The 19,166-nt window shown below is 46.1% G+C and overlaps 2 protein-coding genes across 4 annotated transcripts; both read left to right on the top strand.

The window, feature by feature from the left end:
• Nucleotides 1–1,532: 1,532 nt before the first annotated feature.
• Nucleotides 1,533–9,960, top strand: mavs (mitochondrial antiviral signaling protein). 2 transcript variants are annotated; one of them, XM_086183000.1, is made up of 5 exons: nucleotides 1,533–1,652; nucleotides 3,385–3,507; nucleotides 3,818–3,998; nucleotides 5,199–6,130; nucleotides 7,767–9,960. In XM_086183000.1, the coding sequence occupies exons 2-5, from the start codon at nucleotides 3,385–3,387 to the stop codon at nucleotides 8,487–8,489; spliced, it is 1,959 nt and encodes a 652-aa protein (XP_086039126.1). In that variant the 5' UTR covers nucleotides 1,533–1,652; the 3' UTR covers nucleotides 8,490–9,960. The 2 variants fall into 2 exon arrangements, with proteins under 2 accessions (XP_086039126.1, XP_086039128.1); XM_086183002.1 differs by lacking the exon at nucleotides 3,385–3,507 and having other exon boundaries at nucleotides 1,569–1,652.
• An 853-nt stretch (nucleotides 9,961–10,813) lies between these two features.
• On the top strand, nucleotides 10,814–18,973 carry pank2 (pantothenate kinase 2). Of its 2 annotated transcripts, XM_086183127.1 has the most exons (7): nucleotides 10,814–11,194; nucleotides 11,688–12,040; nucleotides 12,800–13,056; nucleotides 13,734–13,910; nucleotides 14,569–14,692; nucleotides 16,495–16,620; nucleotides 16,712–18,973. In XM_086183127.1, the coding sequence occupies exons 1-7, from the start codon at nucleotides 10,981–10,983 to the stop codon at nucleotides 16,760–16,762; spliced, it is 1,302 nt and encodes a 433-aa protein (XP_086039253.1). In that variant the 5' UTR covers nucleotides 10,814–10,980; the 3' UTR covers nucleotides 16,763–18,973. The 2 variants fall into 2 exon arrangements, with proteins under 2 accessions (XP_086039253.1, XP_086039254.1); XM_086183128.1 differs by lacking the exons at nucleotides 14,569–14,692; nucleotides 16,495–16,620; nucleotides 16,712–18,973 and adding an exon at nucleotides 14,028–14,287.
• Nucleotides 18,974–19,166: the final 193 nt, after the last annotated feature.

Raw genomic sequence — 19,166 nt, 5'->3', positions numbered from 1 at the left:
TTGGCTAAAATCTTCATGGCCACATGTGAGTTTTCCAGACAGCCAAGCGAAGACTTCTATGAAGTTCCTACTAAGATGGATGCAGGACCAAGAGGCGCGCATGTAAGCATGAGCACGTTTACATTCAAGCGGTGCACTCAGACACGTTTAATCCCTGTTTGACAGAAGTGCAGTAACATCCGGCCTCATGCCTTTAGTCTTCCCCTAATCCTCCAATGACTCCGATTACTGCGTTCGTGCTGCTGCTCACTTCCAGCGAGGTAGCCGCCGTGTACATTAATGTCATTACTGGAAGGCAGGGACCTCCCAGCACAGGCCGCTGGACTGGAGCCTTTCACTCAGTGGAGTCAAAGCGAAGCAATCAGAGGGCCTCGGTGAGTGAGCAGCGCCATCTCCTGGTGTGAAGTGAGCATTGAGGACTGAGGAGGTGCGCCTCCCTCACGAATCACAGTCATTTAACGATGAGGTTGTTCTGTTCGCTCGTTGTCACTTTTGTTCATTTGAACGACACCAGACAGGAATTCCCCGGCCCTCAACCCTCTCAACTGGCGGTCCAACCCTCAAAGTGCTGCAGCGAGCAGGTAAAGATAAACCCTGAACCGCTCTGACCTGATACAGCAGCACAGGGCACGGAGGTAAAGGCGCACCTGCGCGACCGCTGGAAATGTAAAAATCTGACAAAGACAAGAGAGGTTCCAGTTAATCCTCTCTCCGCGGTAAAACATTGTCATCAAGACAAACCAGTTCATCCTCAGTATATCGCCCCGATGTATCATGAAGAGTATTAAAAATCTAAACTTTTACTTCCCCTTTGTTGAGTGCCTCAACCTTCAACCCCGCACCAAAATCCTCCTCCTCGAACCTGACCGGACTGTCACCTTTGGGAGATTCTGCAAAAGAAGAACAAAATAAAAGCCGAGGGAATCACAACGCCTCCGCGCTCATTTCTTATGTGACGTGTCTTTTTCTGTCGCCTTTGTCTGCACTTCCCATGCTAAACTGAAGACGCATGTCTGGCCTTGTTGGGTCGTTCATGGCGAGTTTCTCCCTGTATTCTGTTTGCACGCCACTAACATGTAGCGATGCGTCTGTCACAGACGTGTACTGGCATGGACTCTGTGAGTCAAGTTGTTAGACCCATCAGGGAGGGTATTCTTGAAGTGCATTGGCTGATTGGAACAATTCAACAGAGACAACAGGACATTGGCCAGGTATTTGGGTTTCACGCACACACAAGTTTTTCCTCATCCCTTCTCTCTCTCTCTCTCTCTCTCTCTCTCTCTCTCTCTCTCTCTCTCTCTCTCTCTCTCTCCCGCCCTCCCTCCATGTCCATGTGAAGGGATTAGGATCAGGGATTAGAGACAGATGTAAACCAGAAGTCGAGATCAAATCTAATCCTGCTGCCATCCCATCGCTCAGTAGAGGACGGGTGACCGTAGGGGTCAAGATTATCCACACCGCGCCTCCTCTACCGTTTGACCTCAACTCTATTGGTCCGCTGTTTGATTGACAGCTGCCCCTGTCCAATGGGAGTACGGAAGGGAGGGGGCGGTTGCGCAGATGTGCGTGAAGAAGCCGAGCAGGTTTAGTGCGAGCAGGACTGTCGCTCCAGGTGGCTCACCGACTGCACGCGGACGCCTCGGACACGGAAGGTGAGTGGTAGATTATGTGACGCTTTGATAAATAATCCTAATTTGTTTCACGAGTTAGAATATTGCAATTTAATGGCGGCTGTCTGCTCAGGAAACGGCAGCATCAGCTCGTCTGTGTCGGTTTTTTTTTTTTTTAAACATTTAAAGTTGGAGTGTTGAAACTCTTCATCCCCGTCACCTGCTGGCTGCCGTGACGTCGCACCGCCACAGCCACGACCGCTGTGTGTGTTGGAGGGTTCTTTATGGTCCTCGTTTAGAATGAAACCATCTAACAACCTCATAAAGTTGTGCGTTTCCGCATAGCTGCGCATGAGGAGGTCTGCCTGCGCGAGTTGTTAGTTTGTGCAACTGAAATCGATCGTGAATTTGCGTGAGCTGAACTTCTAAAAAGGTTGTGCTTTTTGTTGGGTTTTAATTTTTTCCATGAAGTGTTAGTGAGAGTGCTGGGAAGCCACTCGTCAGGTAAGGAGAGGACGGTCGTGACCTGCCAGTTTAGAGGTCATTCATTTGGCTCAACTCTGCACGGTTTGCCCTTGCATGAAGGAGCTTCGTGTGTGTGTGTGTGTGTGTGTGTGTGTCTGTCACACCACCTTCCTTGTGTTAATCTGCAATCCCTCACCACTTGCTTGATGGTCATATTTGGAGGAACCTGTTCCTCCGCGCGTGTGTGAGCTTCACCATGGCCTCCGGGTGGTGGAACTGCGAGGAAGACTTTGCTCTTTGGTTCCAGCCTCTGGCGTTTATTCCATCCTGTGATGCCAGCACACGGTTGTTCTGCATTTATACTAAACTAGAAAGAGGCAAAGTGCTGCTAAGGTCAAGCCACACACAAGTCACACGATATCCTGCGAGAACGTTCCCCCTGAGTGAATCTGACAACAGATAGCTTCAGCTGCCTGTTTAGGGCCAAAACAAGCTCAAGGGTTGAGGTGTATTCACTACACTCTGTAGTACCTGAGCACCGCAGAGAACATGTGGGCGGTGTGGAATGAGACTGCCTTGCTGCACATTTCAGATATTAAACTGCAGCTGATTAATAAGTGACTACTGAGGGCTTGCCCACCTTCTCCTGACAACGGACCACGCAGCTTCCAGGCATTCACTCCCCATGGAGAGGAACAGAGTCGTGCTGGAGCGCAGGAATGCTCTGAAACCAAAAGGAAAGGAGAATTTTTTCCTCACTGCCTGACTTACTTTCACTTTCATTTTCACTGACTGGAAGTTCCCAGACTGTGGTTTTGACAGTTTTCTACTCCAAGTGTCAGGTTTCAGGATTTGGTGCCTGGCATGCTTTTACATTCTATGTGGAAGAGGCAGAGCTGAGCAGCTAATCCAGGCAAACGTGTTCACTGCCCTCAGATCATTGGCCAAATCCTCACCATTTGACTTGATTTAAATGCTGTGTGTGTCCTGATTAGACAGCAACTCTTCATTCATATTTATAGCTGAACGTTCTCGTTTCTCTAGTTCAGTGTTCGTTAGGAAACAAAGAACAAGGCACTCTCCGTGTGTTGTTCTGCAAGTGCAAATTTATTTAACAGCGATGTAATTACACGTCGCAATTTTCTGATTCATCTTGATTTGTGAACTTGTAGGTTGCTGTTCTGAGATTTTTTCCCACCCAGCCTGGAGGGGCTGAACTGTAACTGAGGAGTAAGATGGCGTCATGTGCCACTGGGCCGCTGCAGCAGTGTGTGATGTGGAAGTGTTTTTCTGTCTCTGTTGCTCACAGATGACATTCGCCAGCGACAAACTGTACAATGGCTACTTGAGGCGGAAAATGCCAACAATAGTGAGCAAGGTGAAAGTGAGGGAGATAGTGGTCCATCTGCCCTGCTTGACCGCCCACGACCGGGTACGTTCCTCTTGACACGAGCACTAGAACTACTAGTCAAAAAACCCAAAAACGAACGAGCATCAGTGCTAATTTTTGAACACGAGCCAACAGGATTCCATCTTTGCTACAAGTACCAACATAAACTTTGATACCTCACCCAGGGCCTAAAGTGTGTTTTAGTTTTTTCCAAATTTTGTTGCATTGTTCACATATTTTCATCGTTATTTTCAATATTTCATCTTGGAAGTATGTTGTAGTTCACAAGGAAGACACAGATCACCACCCTGACGACTCGGTGCGTCTCTCATGTTGTTCTGCTGAATCGTAGGAGAACATCGAGGCTAAACGAGAGCAGTACGGTAATTATGACGGCATGGTGCTTCTGCTGGACTGTCTGAGGAGGAGAGAAAACTGGCCCGAGCAGTTCATCGAGGCGCTGGAGGCGTGCGAGCAGACGACCATAGCAGCGGAGATCAGAGCAGAGTACGACGCTCTGAGGGGCCCCAACAGTAAGCACCTCATCTGCTCCTGTATCGCTGCGTCGTGGGCCGATGTAGGAGAGAGGAGCTGTTCACCCACAATACGATACAGAATCTATCCAAACCCTAATCTTTCCTCATTCAAATGACTGGAAGACTCTGAAAGATTGTCGTTTTTGTTTCATTATATTCAGAAAAAACAATGCTAAGCTGAGTTTGAATGTAATAATGATGCGTAAGAGGCAGCCTGGAGTTGAGGTTGGCTACGAGTGACGGTAAAGAATATGAGTTGTGGCCGTCGAGCCGCAGCACCCCAAGCGCAAACATCAGGCTTCCCCCACACTCCCATCTGGAAATCGAACTTCAACCCCTGTGAACGTAAACCGTCACAAAATTAAAAACACTGTGTGTCGCTATGAATCAGAAAGTTCACTTTTACGCCCTCGGGTTTAAGTGTTGGAGCCATGTGTTTAAAGCTTAGATGTTTAAATCTGAGCTTTAGCTGACAGACTTGCACGCAGGCGGGTAGCATTAGCACATGCTAAGCTAGCTGGTGACTCTCAGTCTAATGACATTTATTTTAGACGTCCATTTAAACTCCACAGAAATCTGTGAACGACGTTCGAGGCTGTGGTTTGTTCTCCTGCTTCGCCCCACTAACAAGCTCTGAATTCAGGAACCCTAGAACTACAGATTTAAGTGTGTCAGGTGTCCACGTTTAAATAAGTGGATGGAATGCTGCGTTTTGGACGCTAAAGCGAGACAACGCTCTGGTGGGGTGTGGAGCAGCATAACAACGGACACCTGACAATGTGATGTCATGTTGTTTATCACCTGGCGTTTCCTCCGTTGTGAGGGAGCTGCAAAACTTCCAGGTGTAAATTCTGTTTGTCGAGAGATCGTAAAAAGTTGAACTACTGTCCGCCTGGTTCCACCTGAGCGCAGCACGTCCCACTCATCTGTGTTACTGCCGTGAGTGAGTTGTCTCAGACTGGCATTTCACCACAGGTGGATTTGACACAGAATCATAGGGTCTTTACCCCTCAAGTTTTGCGAAATGCTGGGCTCTGGCATGACTTTATTTTCTCATTTGGTGAGCATCAGCAGGGTTTTGACTGATTTTGGTGCTCGATAGTTGAATATCTCCCAGAGAGACTCTTTGTTTCCCAGAGCGTTTGTCATATGCATTCAAATCTGGTTTAAATGACAACATTGTTTGTTTTGTCCTAGATCCCAACCCCAGCTCCCCTCCAACAACTGTCGTCAGGGCATCCGTCCATCAAGCACCATCTGCCCATCTATCTGTTCCAGAAAGTGCTCAGGCGGCTGTTGCTTCGCCAACTGAAGCCCCAGCTCCTCAACCGGCTGCAGCGTCAGCTCCTCCATTAGTTGAGGGATCGGCTCCTCCACCAGCTGAAGTTGTAGCTTCTCCAGAGCTGGCCCCCGATTCTTCAACCCCTCAGGAAGACGATACACAGACAGAAATCCCTCCAAGTTCAGCAGCCCAAGATCCCACTGCCACTCCAGAGCCAGAGCTGCCAGAGCCAGAGCTGCCAGAGCCAGAGCTGCCAGAGCCAGAGCTGCCAGAGCCAGAGCTGCCAGAGCCAGAGCTGCCAGAGCCAGAGCTGCCAGAGCCAGAGCTGCCAGAGCCAGAGCTGCCAGAGCCAGAGCTGCCAGAGATTCCACAGCCCACTGAGGCTGAAGTGGCAGCTGCTCCCAAGACACCTCCTCCTTCCCCTGTGATTCCACCCCTTCAAGCCAACACCCCCCATGCACCACAGAGGGAGCTCATTGGTCACCAGGAGCCTGAGGAAAACTCTGAATCAGACATCCTGGATGTTGCTGAGGATTCCGATGGGATTCCTGATTTAGTGGGCTCAGAAAACCTCAAGGTCCTCGTCAGCTCTGTTGCACCCCCTCGGCCATCCTCGCCCGTCGAAGAGTGTGAAACGGATGACCTGGACCGCCCAGATTCTCCTGCACCAACCGTTGAAATCAGTCCACCACGGAGCCCCTCTCCCACTCCGAACTCCCGTGTGACTGATGCGTCTCCTTACCCCACTCCAGAGAGGCTTCCAATCCAAGACACCTCCCCCCCTCTGGAGGAAGAGGTTGCTGTGACCCTCCCGCCTGAAGAAACTCCTGAACCTCCTTCAACACAGGTAGAAACTTATCTGTTACCCTGCACGTCACAGAAGAACCAATCTTGTCGCCCTGCATTCTTGTGTGTTTTCCTCTTCAAGTTTCCCTCATCTGCAATAGATTTCTCAGTTACGATACACAATTTTACACACTATCTGGTCAGAATGTGAACGTGTTATTAAAGGCGGCACGGGGGAGCAGTGGTCCTCACTGTGGCCCCCCCAGCAAGAGGGTTGTGGGTGGAGCCCCGGCTGCAGCACGGGGTCTTTCTGTGTGAGTCTCCATGTTCTCCCTGTTCCTGCTGGGTTCTCTCTGGTACTCCAGCTTCCTCCACAGTCCAAAGACATCAAGAGGGACCAGGTTAATCCAGACTCTAAATTGACTGTAGGCGTGGCTGGGAGAGCCAATGGTTGTCTGTCTCTATGTGTTGGCCCTGCCATGGACTGGTGAGTGTGTGAGTGTATACATACAGGCACGTGCACACATAGGGCCCCAGGGGTGCTTGAGCCCCTGCCCTTTTTGCCTCGTATTAAAAAGTGCCGTGTGTGTGTGTGTGTGTTTTAATAACATTAATAAATTCCTGTTAGGGATGTGAAATAAAAAAAATCGGCGGTCCCAAAACTCCCAGTATTCTATCATGCCAATTTTCTTGTAATACTGGGTTATTGAGTGTGTTGAGCCGCTTCTCTGTTCGTTGCAGCTCTGCGGTCACAGAGAGAGCGAGCGGGCGAGAAGCCGCTGGCCATGTAGAACTAAGGAGACATGACAGTGGAGCAACTGGAAGCTGGGAGTTCTGGTCTAACTAGTCGCCGTCCATTTATTCAACCTGCTTAAATATTTTTTGCTAATTTTCAAATTAAAATGCTCCGTGTTTTCGGCGGATCATGGCCTGTTTCCCTCACTTCAGGTCTGAAGTACAGGTCCGAGGTTTAGAGAGGCCGATAAAGTTTATTGTGACTTTGCTATGATTGTGTGGGCTAACAAAATAATAACAATAATAATAATAACATAGTGATTTCAGCATCTATATAGAAGCTGTAGGTTATCTGTGTTTAAAATGTCACCATCTGTATTGAAACTTGATTCGTGTTGCTAATGCCTGCAGCACGATGCCAAAAAAAGAGAGGATAAAGAAAAGGAAGGAGAAGGAGTGGCAATAGCATATGGCGTTCACTGACACCGGACACGTAGCTAAGTAGTTAGCTTTCTATTAGTGTTTTATTTTTTAATTTGACATTAATTTCCATACCGGGAAAGGACCAAAAAAATGTACACACATGCTGCCCTTTTCTGACTTCGAGCCCCTGCCCCTCTATGGTGTGGTTTATATAATCTCATCACATTAACATGAACTATCGTCAATTTTCTTTTCAGATTATTTGTTGATTCTGGATTTTCTGCTCTCCAATAATTATTTACAGTATGGAGCTCTTGATGCGTCACTATGATTTAAAACTGCCAGAGAAGTTGATGTAACCGTAGTGTTAATTGTGAAGCTTCAGTAATGATGTGTATTCGGTGTGTGTGTGTGACGTAACCATGGAATGACCCTGAATAAATAAGCAGTGCTGGCTGGAGTGGAAGGTATTAGTGTCACTTCCATGCGGGGGGTGTTCGTGACTTCCACTCCCACCTAACGGTTGTTTGCACCCACAGACAGAGCGTCCCGTCACCTCCTCGACCTCCACGGCGCCCGCTTCAGACAACTCTCTCAGCCATGACGTCTCTGTATGCCCGAGCAAGCCAGAACAACTCATCAGCTTCGAACCACAAAATCCTAGCATTCCTGCAGACCTCGCCTCCACCCTCGTGCTGGAGCCCTACTCGGGTAGTAGTGGCCGTCTGGAAATAAGCACCGCAGCAGATGACACCACGCCGCTCGGCCACCTTCCTGCTTGCACCGCTGCTAACTCTGACGTTGTGAATATAACCGCTGCACTGCCGTGCCAGGTGAACGGCCTTGCTTTTAACCATGATGAACCCGAGGAGAATCGCTACGAGTCTTTTTGTCCGAGCACAGAATCGCAGGACGAGAGGGTGAATGTGGTGCATGTAGCCGAGGGGCCTTCTGTCCTCAACCAGGACGGCCAAAGCTCAATACCGCAACCTCAAATTGTCAATGGTGAAACGGCCAAAGAGATGCCTACTGCCCCACAGATCACCATCACCATGGCTGATGCTGCACCGGATGTAACCAGCCCCGCCGGGGACAACTGCCTCCCCTCAGAGCCGCTGCCAGCTGATACCGAAGCAGAGACCAAGACGCCACAGGATCCAAAGGAGATTGCCCCTCGCACCCCGACAGCTAATACAAAGTACTTTCTAACCGCTGCAGGAGTGTGCGCCTGTGCTCTGCTGGTGGCGTGGAGGTTTAAGTAGTAAGGGGATTTAATACCTTTTTAAAGGAAGAGAAGATAAGAAGACCTTAAAGCTTGTGAAAGAGGATCTTACGGGTGCCTTATTGTAGTCCGTGGACTGGCCTGGCGTGAGGCTGCTGACATACCAGAGGTTTCATCAAGGCCGGTGTGTTTAACGGTTTTAATACTGAATGAGCACGACCACCATTAGATTATTTGACAGATATTCTTATATGACCTGTACTTGCAGTGGGAATTTTTATTTTTATTTTCCCACAAAAAATCTAGTAATGAAGATGTGATTTCTACTGGGGTTGGTACCAAAGATGCGTGTTCCTTTTACTTCTGAAGACAATTAGCTGAGGGCTGGGGCGTCTCTGTAGCAGCACAGCGTTTCATGCCCAACGATATATTTTGGCACTTCATGATTCTGATAATATTTCAAGTAAAGTTTCAGTCCTAAAGCAAATCTTTCCCTCTCGAGTTGGAAGGGGAGCTGAGTTGAGGTCTCAGGTTGCAAATGTGCATGATATGTAATCCTAAATTTAGGCTGTGTATGAATGATAGCAAGGTATATTCTGCTTGTCTGGAATGCACTTTGTGGCTCTGCTGATCAATCATCAATCAGTATATCAAAGAAATGATTTTTAATAGATGTGGTCTATGGTAGAAAAAGCACCGCGTTTTATTCCCGTGGATTGTGAAGGCTAATGCCTGCCTGTATTATTTGTAGATAAGATACATATTTAGTGCATACGTATTTAAGTCTGTATTTTAAGAAAGCCTATCGTGTCAGAAACGGCACAAAGAGCAATGTTTTATTAAAGTATTTAAAGAGCTATTGGTCAGCTAAACAAACGGGAACGTGGTTCCTCTATAGCAAATGTATTCTTGACCAATTTTCCCCAAAATGGTGACATTGTGATGTTTATTTTCATCAAAACGTGTAGCAGCTTCTCACCGGCGCAGGAAAGCATAGCAGTAAAACGGCAAGATGGGGACATTTGTAACTGTGGTGACATGGCTGTATGGACTGTTATTGCTCATGCCTAACATGCTGACGTTTAAACGCGTAACACCAACCTCATTGTATTTGCACTGGGACGGCAAGCACGGGAGTTTGAGTGTCATGACGCTCACACAGGGGAAAACACATCCTCCTTGTTTGAGGTATTAAAAAAAAAAAACAGCATCAGTGTACATATCGCGATGATCTGTGATTAAAATGTACAATCGACCGTTAGAGGCACAGCTTTAACATCGTGTTTTTCCTTAAGTTGTCTTCCCTTTTTAGTTTTAATGTTTTAGGTCTGTGGTAAATAGAATTGTGCACACTCGACTGATGGGAGGTGTCCAGGGGAAGGAAACTGAAGTTTGTACATATGTTGTTTTGCAGGTAGAGTTGTTGTTCTTGTTTAAAGAGATGGCTACATTTTCATGTGCTGTTTTATAGCTGTGCACTTAAGATCAATAAACCTGTAATTAGGAAAAGATTGATTCTGTCAAATGTTCACGTTTTCTTCCTAACAGACGAGCCACAGTTCTTGATTCTGTAAAACAGTGTTTTTGCAGATGAGTGTGTTTTGCAAGCAGGATTTTGGACCATTATACGAGTTGTGATGTCATAAAATCATAAGTACTTGACCGTGTCTTGAATTCAGTTTGATACATGAGGGTTGAAGAGCTTTTCAACTGCAGCGCGTCGCACTCAGCAGTGCTCTGTTGGGCGTAAACATTTATACACTTAAAACATTTATAGGGACTGGCACTGCCTATATGAAATTGAATAATATGCTACAATAAATAATACCCTAAAATTTTGTATAAACGTTCAATAATCACACTGACTTGGTAGTATTTCTCATACCAAATCAGTGATAAGATTACTTATTTACTTTATAGAAAGGGAAATGTTAGCTGTTACGCTAACTAAGGATAGCAAAGCATGATAATAAACAAGTAAATATATACATAAAATGTAGAAAATATACATACACTAGACATGAGGAAATATTAAAAAATAGAAACAGTGCACATGAGGAAATTCACAAATAACAGCACAAATGTCAATGTAAACTGAAATAATGCGGCAGGCTGACATTTGTTTTGTACCTGATTATTAATGTACTTCATTCATATTGGGTGGTTATATTTGGTTATATTTTAAAGGGTTATACTTGGTGTGTTTTGCTCCTCATACATCTCCACTGTTTACATGTTACAAAGAGAATCAAGACAAGTGTGACATCAGCCTCTTCTCATTGAATGTGGACTGAATGTCGGATTTGCATGTCGATTGGCTCTGTCGCCCGTCAATCACCTGCTGTTCCCACCCACTCAGAGCGAAGATAAAAAGGACGTGCACTCCGGCGGGTTGTAGCTACACGGCTATTTAGCTGGCTAATTAGCCACCTCGCGTTCGCCTTGGACTTCATTGTCCACATAAATCACTGACGTCAACTGGTTTGATTTATGATAAACCGCCGCATTAATGTAGTATATTTTTTAATTAAATGGCGTTCAACGGCCACCAACGCGACGATGAAGCCACCGACGAGGACGAAACGCCCACGAAGCAGCCGCGCTCCGCCAGAGAGATGCCCGGTTATTTCCGAAACGACCCCGGTAATGAGGCGTCTGCGCCCGCTGGAAGAGCCCCGAACGACAGCCAGACCTCCAGCTCGACAGCGAGGCATCGGATCGACTCGGTGAAGAAAGCAAGGCCGCGTAGGTGTTCACGTAGCTAGCCCGGGTTTAGTGTATTTACTGGGGAAGCAACCATTGCATGTACACAAAAAGGCGTTCCCACGAAAGGAGCAGCTAGGGCATACACTGTTTTGAGAAGAAATGACCAAGAATTGACCTCATAAATCACTAAAGAGCTTATAAAATTGGCTTTAAAATGTGCCGGGCAGGTTGCTATACGTGTGTAACAGCGTTTAGATATAACAAGGTAATACAGGAGAGACTGAACGACGGTAAATAGTCAGGACCTGTTTTGCAACAAGATGGCGTTCGTGGTACACACTGTTCTGCTGCTCCTCTGGATGAAGCTGAATGCCATTATGTGGGCCACCATCAGCCCTGTTCCCCCTCACCGTCACCAAGCATCTAAACAGAGACAGATTTATGAATGCACAATCGAATAAACGTCTCTGTGGACCAAATGCTACTGGTTAGTGAACAGTATCTTTGCATATACTGTCTTATTATTATGCAGCATTTCCATGGTTTGGGATGGACATTGGAGGCACTCTGGTGAAGCTGGTCTACTTTGAGCCTAAAGACATCACAGCTGAGGAGGAGCAGGAGGAAGTGGAGAACCTGAAGAGCATCCGCCGCTACCTAACCTCCAACACCGCCTATGGTAAGACGGGCATCAGGGACGTTCACCTGGAGCTGCAGGACCTGACGCTGTGTGGCCGCACAGGAAACCTGCACTTCATCCGCTTCCCCACGCACGACCTGCCAGCCTTCCTTCAGATGGGCCGCAACAAGCACTTCTCCAGCCTCCACACCACCCTCTGTGCCACCGGAGGGGGGGCGTACAAGTTTGAGTCTGATTTCCGCACGGTGGGTGTGCAGCCGTTGTGGGTGAGGTAGAAGGAAAAGTGGGGGAGTTGGGAGGTCAAAACACATAGCATTCCATTGGAATGCTAGTGATGACATCATAAACAGCAACACTCAACATATAAATTAAAAGAAACTAAGGGGGGGGGTGTTTTGCAGGATATCTAATTTGTTTTTGTCAACAGTAAACAACTAATAATGACCATGAGCTGATATTTACCTTTGTTAAATCATGTCTAGATGAAAAAAACCTAAAAGAAGGAAGAACTTCCACGTGCTGTAACTTTTGTTTTCATTGACTCCCCTTTCTCCTAAACATCTGTCTGTCAAAGCGGATGCCCAAAATATTCCTTTGTTCTGATGTCCCCCGTTCAGAAACAAGTCTACCTTACATGGACTGTTATTCACACTGGAGAGCGCACGAAAACATCGCAGATCAGAAGAAGTCTTGTTTCCCTAGTTGTTTTATTGTACCTTCGTCATTAACGATGAGCAAAGAAGCAGTGACCATTGGACTGCTGTCACATGTTAGAAGCTGACTGATTCATTCTGGTGTCTTTCCGTCCCACCGAGTTTTGGGTGCAGATGTTTTCTTCTCAACAGTGAGGCCTATTGAATTGTAATGAAGCTTCCTGCCCCCCCCCCCCCACACACACACACACACACACTCTTCCTCCCCAGCTTCCTGCCTCTTGTCTTCTCTTGACCTCATCACTCGCCTGACGATATTATCCACCTTCTCTTCTCTTCCCACGAATAAAGACGGCCGAGTTGCAGCTTCACAAACTGGACGAGTTGGACTGTCTGATCCGCGGCGTGCTGTATATCGACTCGGTGGCGTCCGGCGGCCCCTCCGGCGAGTGCTACTACTTTGAGAACCCCACGGACCCAGAGCGCTGCATTCAGAGGCCCTACACACTGGAGAACCCCTACCCCCTGCTGCTGGTCAACATCGGGTCAGGGGTCAGCATCTTGGCCGTTTACTCAGAGAACAACTACAAACGAGTTACTGGGACCAGGTAATTGTCCACTGTTCATGATGTCATTTGATTTGTCATCTTCCTGTTCAAATAGTTAGTTTTTTTAATCATGCTATTAAAACAGCACATTTCATATGACAAGCACAAACTCAACATGCTTTGAGAATAAAATCCAAAGATAAAAATCGCTAAATATCATTCAGCACCGACTCTACAATATGAAACCATTGAAGGGACAAAAGAACACATCTTATATTCCCCTTTCATGTCCATTTAACGTTTCCTGGATTCCTGTTTTTCAAGATTCAGATGATCCTGTAGTTTGAACTCACAGTTAAAATGTAGCTGAAACTTTTGGTGTTGTAATCTCCTGCAATGAATCTTGTGGACCTGAGATGAGCTCAGTCATTGGCAGGTCTGTGGTGTGATTTCTGGGGGGGTCAAGTGGATGGCCTGACTGGTGGCGTGTGCTCTCCGTGTCTCCCTCGTACCTTGGTGTGAAAAGTAGCAGCATTTTCCCGTCTGCCAGTGGCCAAACCACTTCCTCTGCCAGCTGTTTGCTCTTGAAATGATGAGAACTTTCATACTTTTGATTTATTATCAGTTGAAATTTTGAGTTCAGTCTTCTAGGCAGCGAATATCAATCACGTATTTCCAGCTCTAGAATTGTTGGCTGCGGATACATCCTTTATTTCTCCACGTGCTTGTGCCTGCAGCCTCGGTGGGGGGACCTTCCTGGGCCTGTGCTGCCTGCTGACTGGCTGCTCTACTTTTGAGGAAGCTCTAGAAATGGCCTCCCAGGGGGAGAGCACCCGTGTGGACAAGCTGGTCCGGGACATCTACGGAGGAGACTACGAGCGGTTTGGGCTGCCAGGCTGGGCTGTGGCCTCAAGGTGCAGTGAACAACAGCTCTATTTTACATCAGCGGTCACGAGCCTGTTAGTGTTCCAAAGATATTCAGCTTTTAATATCCTGAAAGTTCTGCATTTACTCTGTTTTCTCTTCCACAGCTCAAAGAAGAAGCCTTTATTCTGTTTTGATGCATTTATAGCTTAGAACAAATGACTGGTGATGAATAAAGGTTGTCCTCAAAAGTCAAGAGGTTAAAATGAGCTAGACGTCCAGGTGCTGTCAGTTTCTGCACACGTTGACAGTAGAAACATGAACCGGGGCGATCGACCAGTATCAACTAACTGGATTAAATTCTGATCATGAGACGAGTCGTCCCTGTGGGGTTGGTAATGCTCCAAATCTATGTGCCGCTTTAAATGTATGGGGGGAAACGTCTGGGGGCCATGGCGCATCACAGGATTTATGGGGGAGGGACATAAGTTCAGAAAGAATTGTCATCTGACAAAAAAACTGTAAACCGCCCCTGAGTGCAGTTTAACTCAAATGATAGAAAAGAACAGATGGATGTTGGTGTTAAAATTTTTTTAAAAAGCTGACACTGTCTAGCATTCATCACAAGATGAACGACTTACCGCAGAGATGAAAGGGTTTTTTTAATTTCATGGAACCTTAAATCTTGTGCTCCTGTTGATTTGTTAGTTTTGGCAACATGATGTCCAAAGAGAAGAGGGAGTCGGTGTCCAAAGAGGACCTTGCCAGGGCAACACTGGTCACCATCACCAATAACATCGGCTCCATCACCCGCATGTGTGCTCTGAACGAGGTCAGTAGGGAGGAGGAGACGAGCCTCCATCAGCATCTGTGTTTTACTGTGACAGCATGAAAACAAAGACCAAGAGGTTGACAAAACAGTCCATGGATTAAATGAAAGACCTACTGGTGCGACACAGCTGCTGTGCAGACCAACGTGGGGACCTGCTGGCCATCCTCTGCTGGTGTGCTGTTTGTATAAGGGAGAACTTTGCCATCAGAACCACAGTTAGCATGGAGGTTTCGAAAGGACCCAGAATGGGAACTTGCTGTCTGTTCCCTCTTCATGTTCAGCCTCTTTACGGTGCTGCCTTGTGGCGTTCTTGATCAAGCAGCATTGTACAGGGCTATGAAGGCGAAGAGGATTTCTGCTTCACGGTTTAGCTCATCTGTGCCACCCCAAAGTGTGTGTGTGTGTGTGTGTGTGTGTGTGTGTGTGTGTGTGTGTGTGTGTCGGGGTAGGGGGGAGGGCTGATCAATGTGAAGATGAAGATAAAAACAGTCAGTAGCACATCCCGCTCACAGCCTTTGTCAGCAGTCAAAACCATTTTGTTTCTTAAGAAGCAATGAAATAAGAAAGGGATAAAATTGCAATCAGATCATTGGAATTGACTGAAAATAACCCACTATCCACTGTTGTCTCAATAATAATGTGAATAATGATAATCATTAGAGTGCATTTTATTTAGTTGGGGGCCCTCAAAGCACTCAGTGTCACCCTACAAACCACAGTTAGAAATTAGATAGAATTTACAGTTGATGTAGACAGAATGACTCTTGGTCCAAATACACATCTTAACTTCATTGCTCAGTATTCATGTTCCGTCTTTGAAATGTGCCGTCTCATGCAAATGATACAAATATTGGTGGAACGTTGTAAACGTAGCAGAGGTGTTATGGTGTCTGTTGACCCGAAGCAGTTTCTGTCCAGCGTGTGTTGGAGGGAGGGGCACTTTTATTGCTGTGACTCAGAACCTCAGTGGCGGTGGAGTTCTTCCTCCGGACACAGAGGAACCAGCTATTTGTTCCATACACATCCTGATACCTTGGTCACGGTGCAGTAGCGTCACAATATCCTGATATATTATGATATTCCACATAGTGTGCTGAAAAAAGTTAAAAAAAAAAAAAAAGGCTGAAAATACAAGTTACTGCGTACATGTGCATCAGATGTCAGACATCTGCTGTAAAGTTGTCAGGTGTTTTAACTTCCTCCGCCATGGTGGCTTCTGACTGGCCGCTTCCTCCAGTGCCTCTGTCACTACTACAGGAAGTGCTGCTGTACTGCAACGCCTACCAAAAGAGCAAGTGGGGAAGTTCTATTGTACTTCAAAATCCATCGAAAAGATTGATTCCTATTTGAAAAAGAAAAGATATTAAGAGCTGGAATATCTACTTGGGGGAACAGTATTGCAATATCTTGCCATATTAATATTTTTCCCACCCTTTATGAGTTTGCAACCGGGTAAAATGTGAAGAGCGCAGCATTTTTGCAGCAGAACAAACTCCCAGCGACTCGTCGTGCTGCTGGCGTTTGTAGTTCAGAGTAAAATTATGTTGCCATCGCGAACAGTAAAGATATAAGATGCTCCTAGGGAAGAAAATGGCCCTCACTGGCAGCAGGCACTTGCTGTCATATGATTCAACTTGGCGGGTTTTATGGGAATAACGTCAGCGTGGAAGTGGAGGTTAGCTGGACTTAACAAATTTAAGTGGGGAGGGATAATCCAGTTTAATCCACAGGGATGTTGTCATTTCTGCTTGAACCGTATTGACTTTTCTTCTATTTCCATCCCAATCTCCGACTTTACCAAGAACATTGAGAGAGTGGTGTTTGTGGGCAACTTCCTCCGAGTGAACACCCTCTCCATGAAGCTGCTGGCCTACGCCATGGACTACTGGTCCAAAGGTCAGCTCAAGGCTCTCTTCCTACGCCACGAGGTGAGCGGCCGGGCCACCCGCCCACTCGTCTGTCCTGGAACCCACAAGCTTTGATCGCTGACTTGAACTGCTTTCTTGTGCTGTTTTTCAGGGTTACTTTGGAGCGGTGGGGGCCCTGCTCGAACTCCTGCATCCTTCCTGATCCGTCCAACTACATCCAAAGAAGTAACTTGTCAATCTGCTGCAAAGACATTAGCACTTTAGACTGTTCGAGTCAATTCCACAATGGGATGTTATGAATGAATCGCTCATACATTTTGGTTATGTCGGGCTCATGGCCCCGTTGTGTCGTCAGAAACCAGGTTGCTGTTGTGGTCGGGGGTAAAAGGGTGTCTCGGTATCTGACGGCATCTGATTGACCTCAGAATTCACCACAGTTGCCTGAAACATTTCGCTAACGAAGCACTTGTCATCACTAAGTCTTGTGTACTGCACTCGTCACTCAGTGGGCCAAATATTTCCAAGTATTTGTGCAGGATTCTACCTTTTTAAGTACCAGATGGATGTGGGATTATACTCTCTTGAGTATATTTATAGGTGATTCAGAGAAACCGTTTTAGTATATAAGTATGGACTTCAGAGTCTTACATTAGGACACATTTTTATCATCATAGAGTAATTGATTGTTCCATGGAATACAAGACGCAAACATCAGAAAGCCAAAAGTGGCTTCTTTAAACACGAGATTGATCCAAACAAGACTCTTGGAACCAAAGATATTGAGTCCACAATCATCAGAAGAAAAAAAACAAGCAGGAATTCTTCTCGTCTGACAGGCTAAAACCAGGTATTAGCACCTTTTCTTTAAAAATACAAATACACAATTCCTTCAAAATGATCAAAGATTTCTCCGTCTTGCTGAATGACTTCAAGATGAATCATAAAATTCAGGGCGCTCGTTGTGTAATTGGCGGCGGTGAAATACTCCGGGGCTGTCCTGTTGGAGCCCTCAGCCTCTCGGCTTCTTCTTCTGTCAGCTGTTTGAAGGAAGGATGTGATCGGTACGCGATTTTTAAAATGTTAAAACGAGTGTCTCACACTGGATCTTTTATTTTTACTGGTGTTCCTGATTTTTTTATTTTATTTTTTTTAAGCTCCTGAATTCCTGATTAAGTCCCAACTTCTGCTTTGATGAAGGAGCAGGCGGTGGTTCTTGTGTCCTTTCACGGTACATGGCGCTGTGTCGTCACAGCACTTTACAGTTAGCTAAGTTTCTGTTAGGGCTTGGCCGATTAATTGGCCAAAACGGTTAGGGTTAGTCTTTTTTTTTTTTTTTTTTGTATTATTATTCCCACACACAGTGATCGCAACGAGGGCTCCGTTGATGTATCAAGCTTCTTCTCAGCCAATATTGACTGTAAGTTGGCCAGTTTTATCTCATCAGCCATTATTAGCAATTAATCAGCAGATGTTCGCTGATGTCAACTTTTTTTTTTTTTTAGTCCAGTCAATAACAAGCTGCTTTTACTGAATAGTCAAAGCAGCTTGATTGAATTCATAAATTATGTCCCGGCATCTTTTGCCCAGTAGAGTGCGCTGTGCTCCAGTGATGCATTGGTGACATTTTGGAGACACAAAGTTGTGAAATATTAAGCAGTAAAATGTTCTGCCTCCAGTAGGTGTCTTTGTCACACGTGTTGGAACCATGTTTTTAGATACTTAATGAAGGCCGTTGGTGGATCACTCTGTTAGCAGAGGTCTTTACTGTCTCGTCTCGGCCCCAAAACTTCCACATCGGCCTCTTTTTTCTGTTCTGCTCTCTGCATCATGAAATCGACACAACCGGTGTTGATGTGAGTGAGGCTGAACTGTAGAGAACGAGTTCCCATGTTTGACCAGGCAAAGGGATGCTCGTGAAAATACTGATACGTGCTCCTAAAATGCAGGTGAAACTTGGGCTTTTATACGTTATGACCAGAATGTTGAACGAGTCAGCTGTTCTGATCTGTTAAGTGTATTTCTTGAGTGTTTAGTCGTCTTGAGTCTTTGTGTGTACGTGGAAATGGTAAGCAAATGTAGGAACCACCTGGAGCTTGTGTCAGGTACGTCCCATGATTTCATTGACTGTGTATCCGTCCAGTACAGGGAGCAGGTCATTTATGAACCGCTGCTGACCTTTGACTCACAACATTGTCAAATTCAATCCTCAACTGTGGATTATGAGATATTCAAGCTGGTTTTTGTTTTGTTTTTCAACAAAGTGCCTGCCATCTTTTTGTATCCGATGCGGTGATGTGCTCAGTAGAACTGATTTGTAACAGTTTCCCTCTGTTGGGTGCTTATATTTTCTTTTGTACAATTATTTCAGGGTTCTTATGGACATTTCCCTATTAAACTTTTAATACTTTTGTGTTGCAACACTGTTTGAGTCATGCATTTATTGAAATTTAACACAACAACACTCGTATACACTGAAGCATCTCCTGCGGGGTTTGAAGTTGGTGATATCCGTAACTTTGACCAGCCTTCACACCCTCCTAAAACAGGAAATACGGTCCCTCAGCTTCATTTATATCAGGGTTCCTTCATCCTGCTGTGAAATGTGT

This window comes from Aulostomus chinensis, chromosome 17 (genome assembly GCF_037954235.1).
Source record: "Aulostomus chinensis isolate RoL2024-O1b breed Wild chromosome 17, RoL_Achi_v1.0, whole genome shotgun sequence".
Lineage (NCBI taxonomy): Eukaryota > Metazoa > Chordata > Actinopteri > Syngnathiformes > Aulostomidae > Aulostomus > Aulostomus chinensis.
This window is presented reverse-complemented; position numbering and strand designations above follow the sequence as displayed.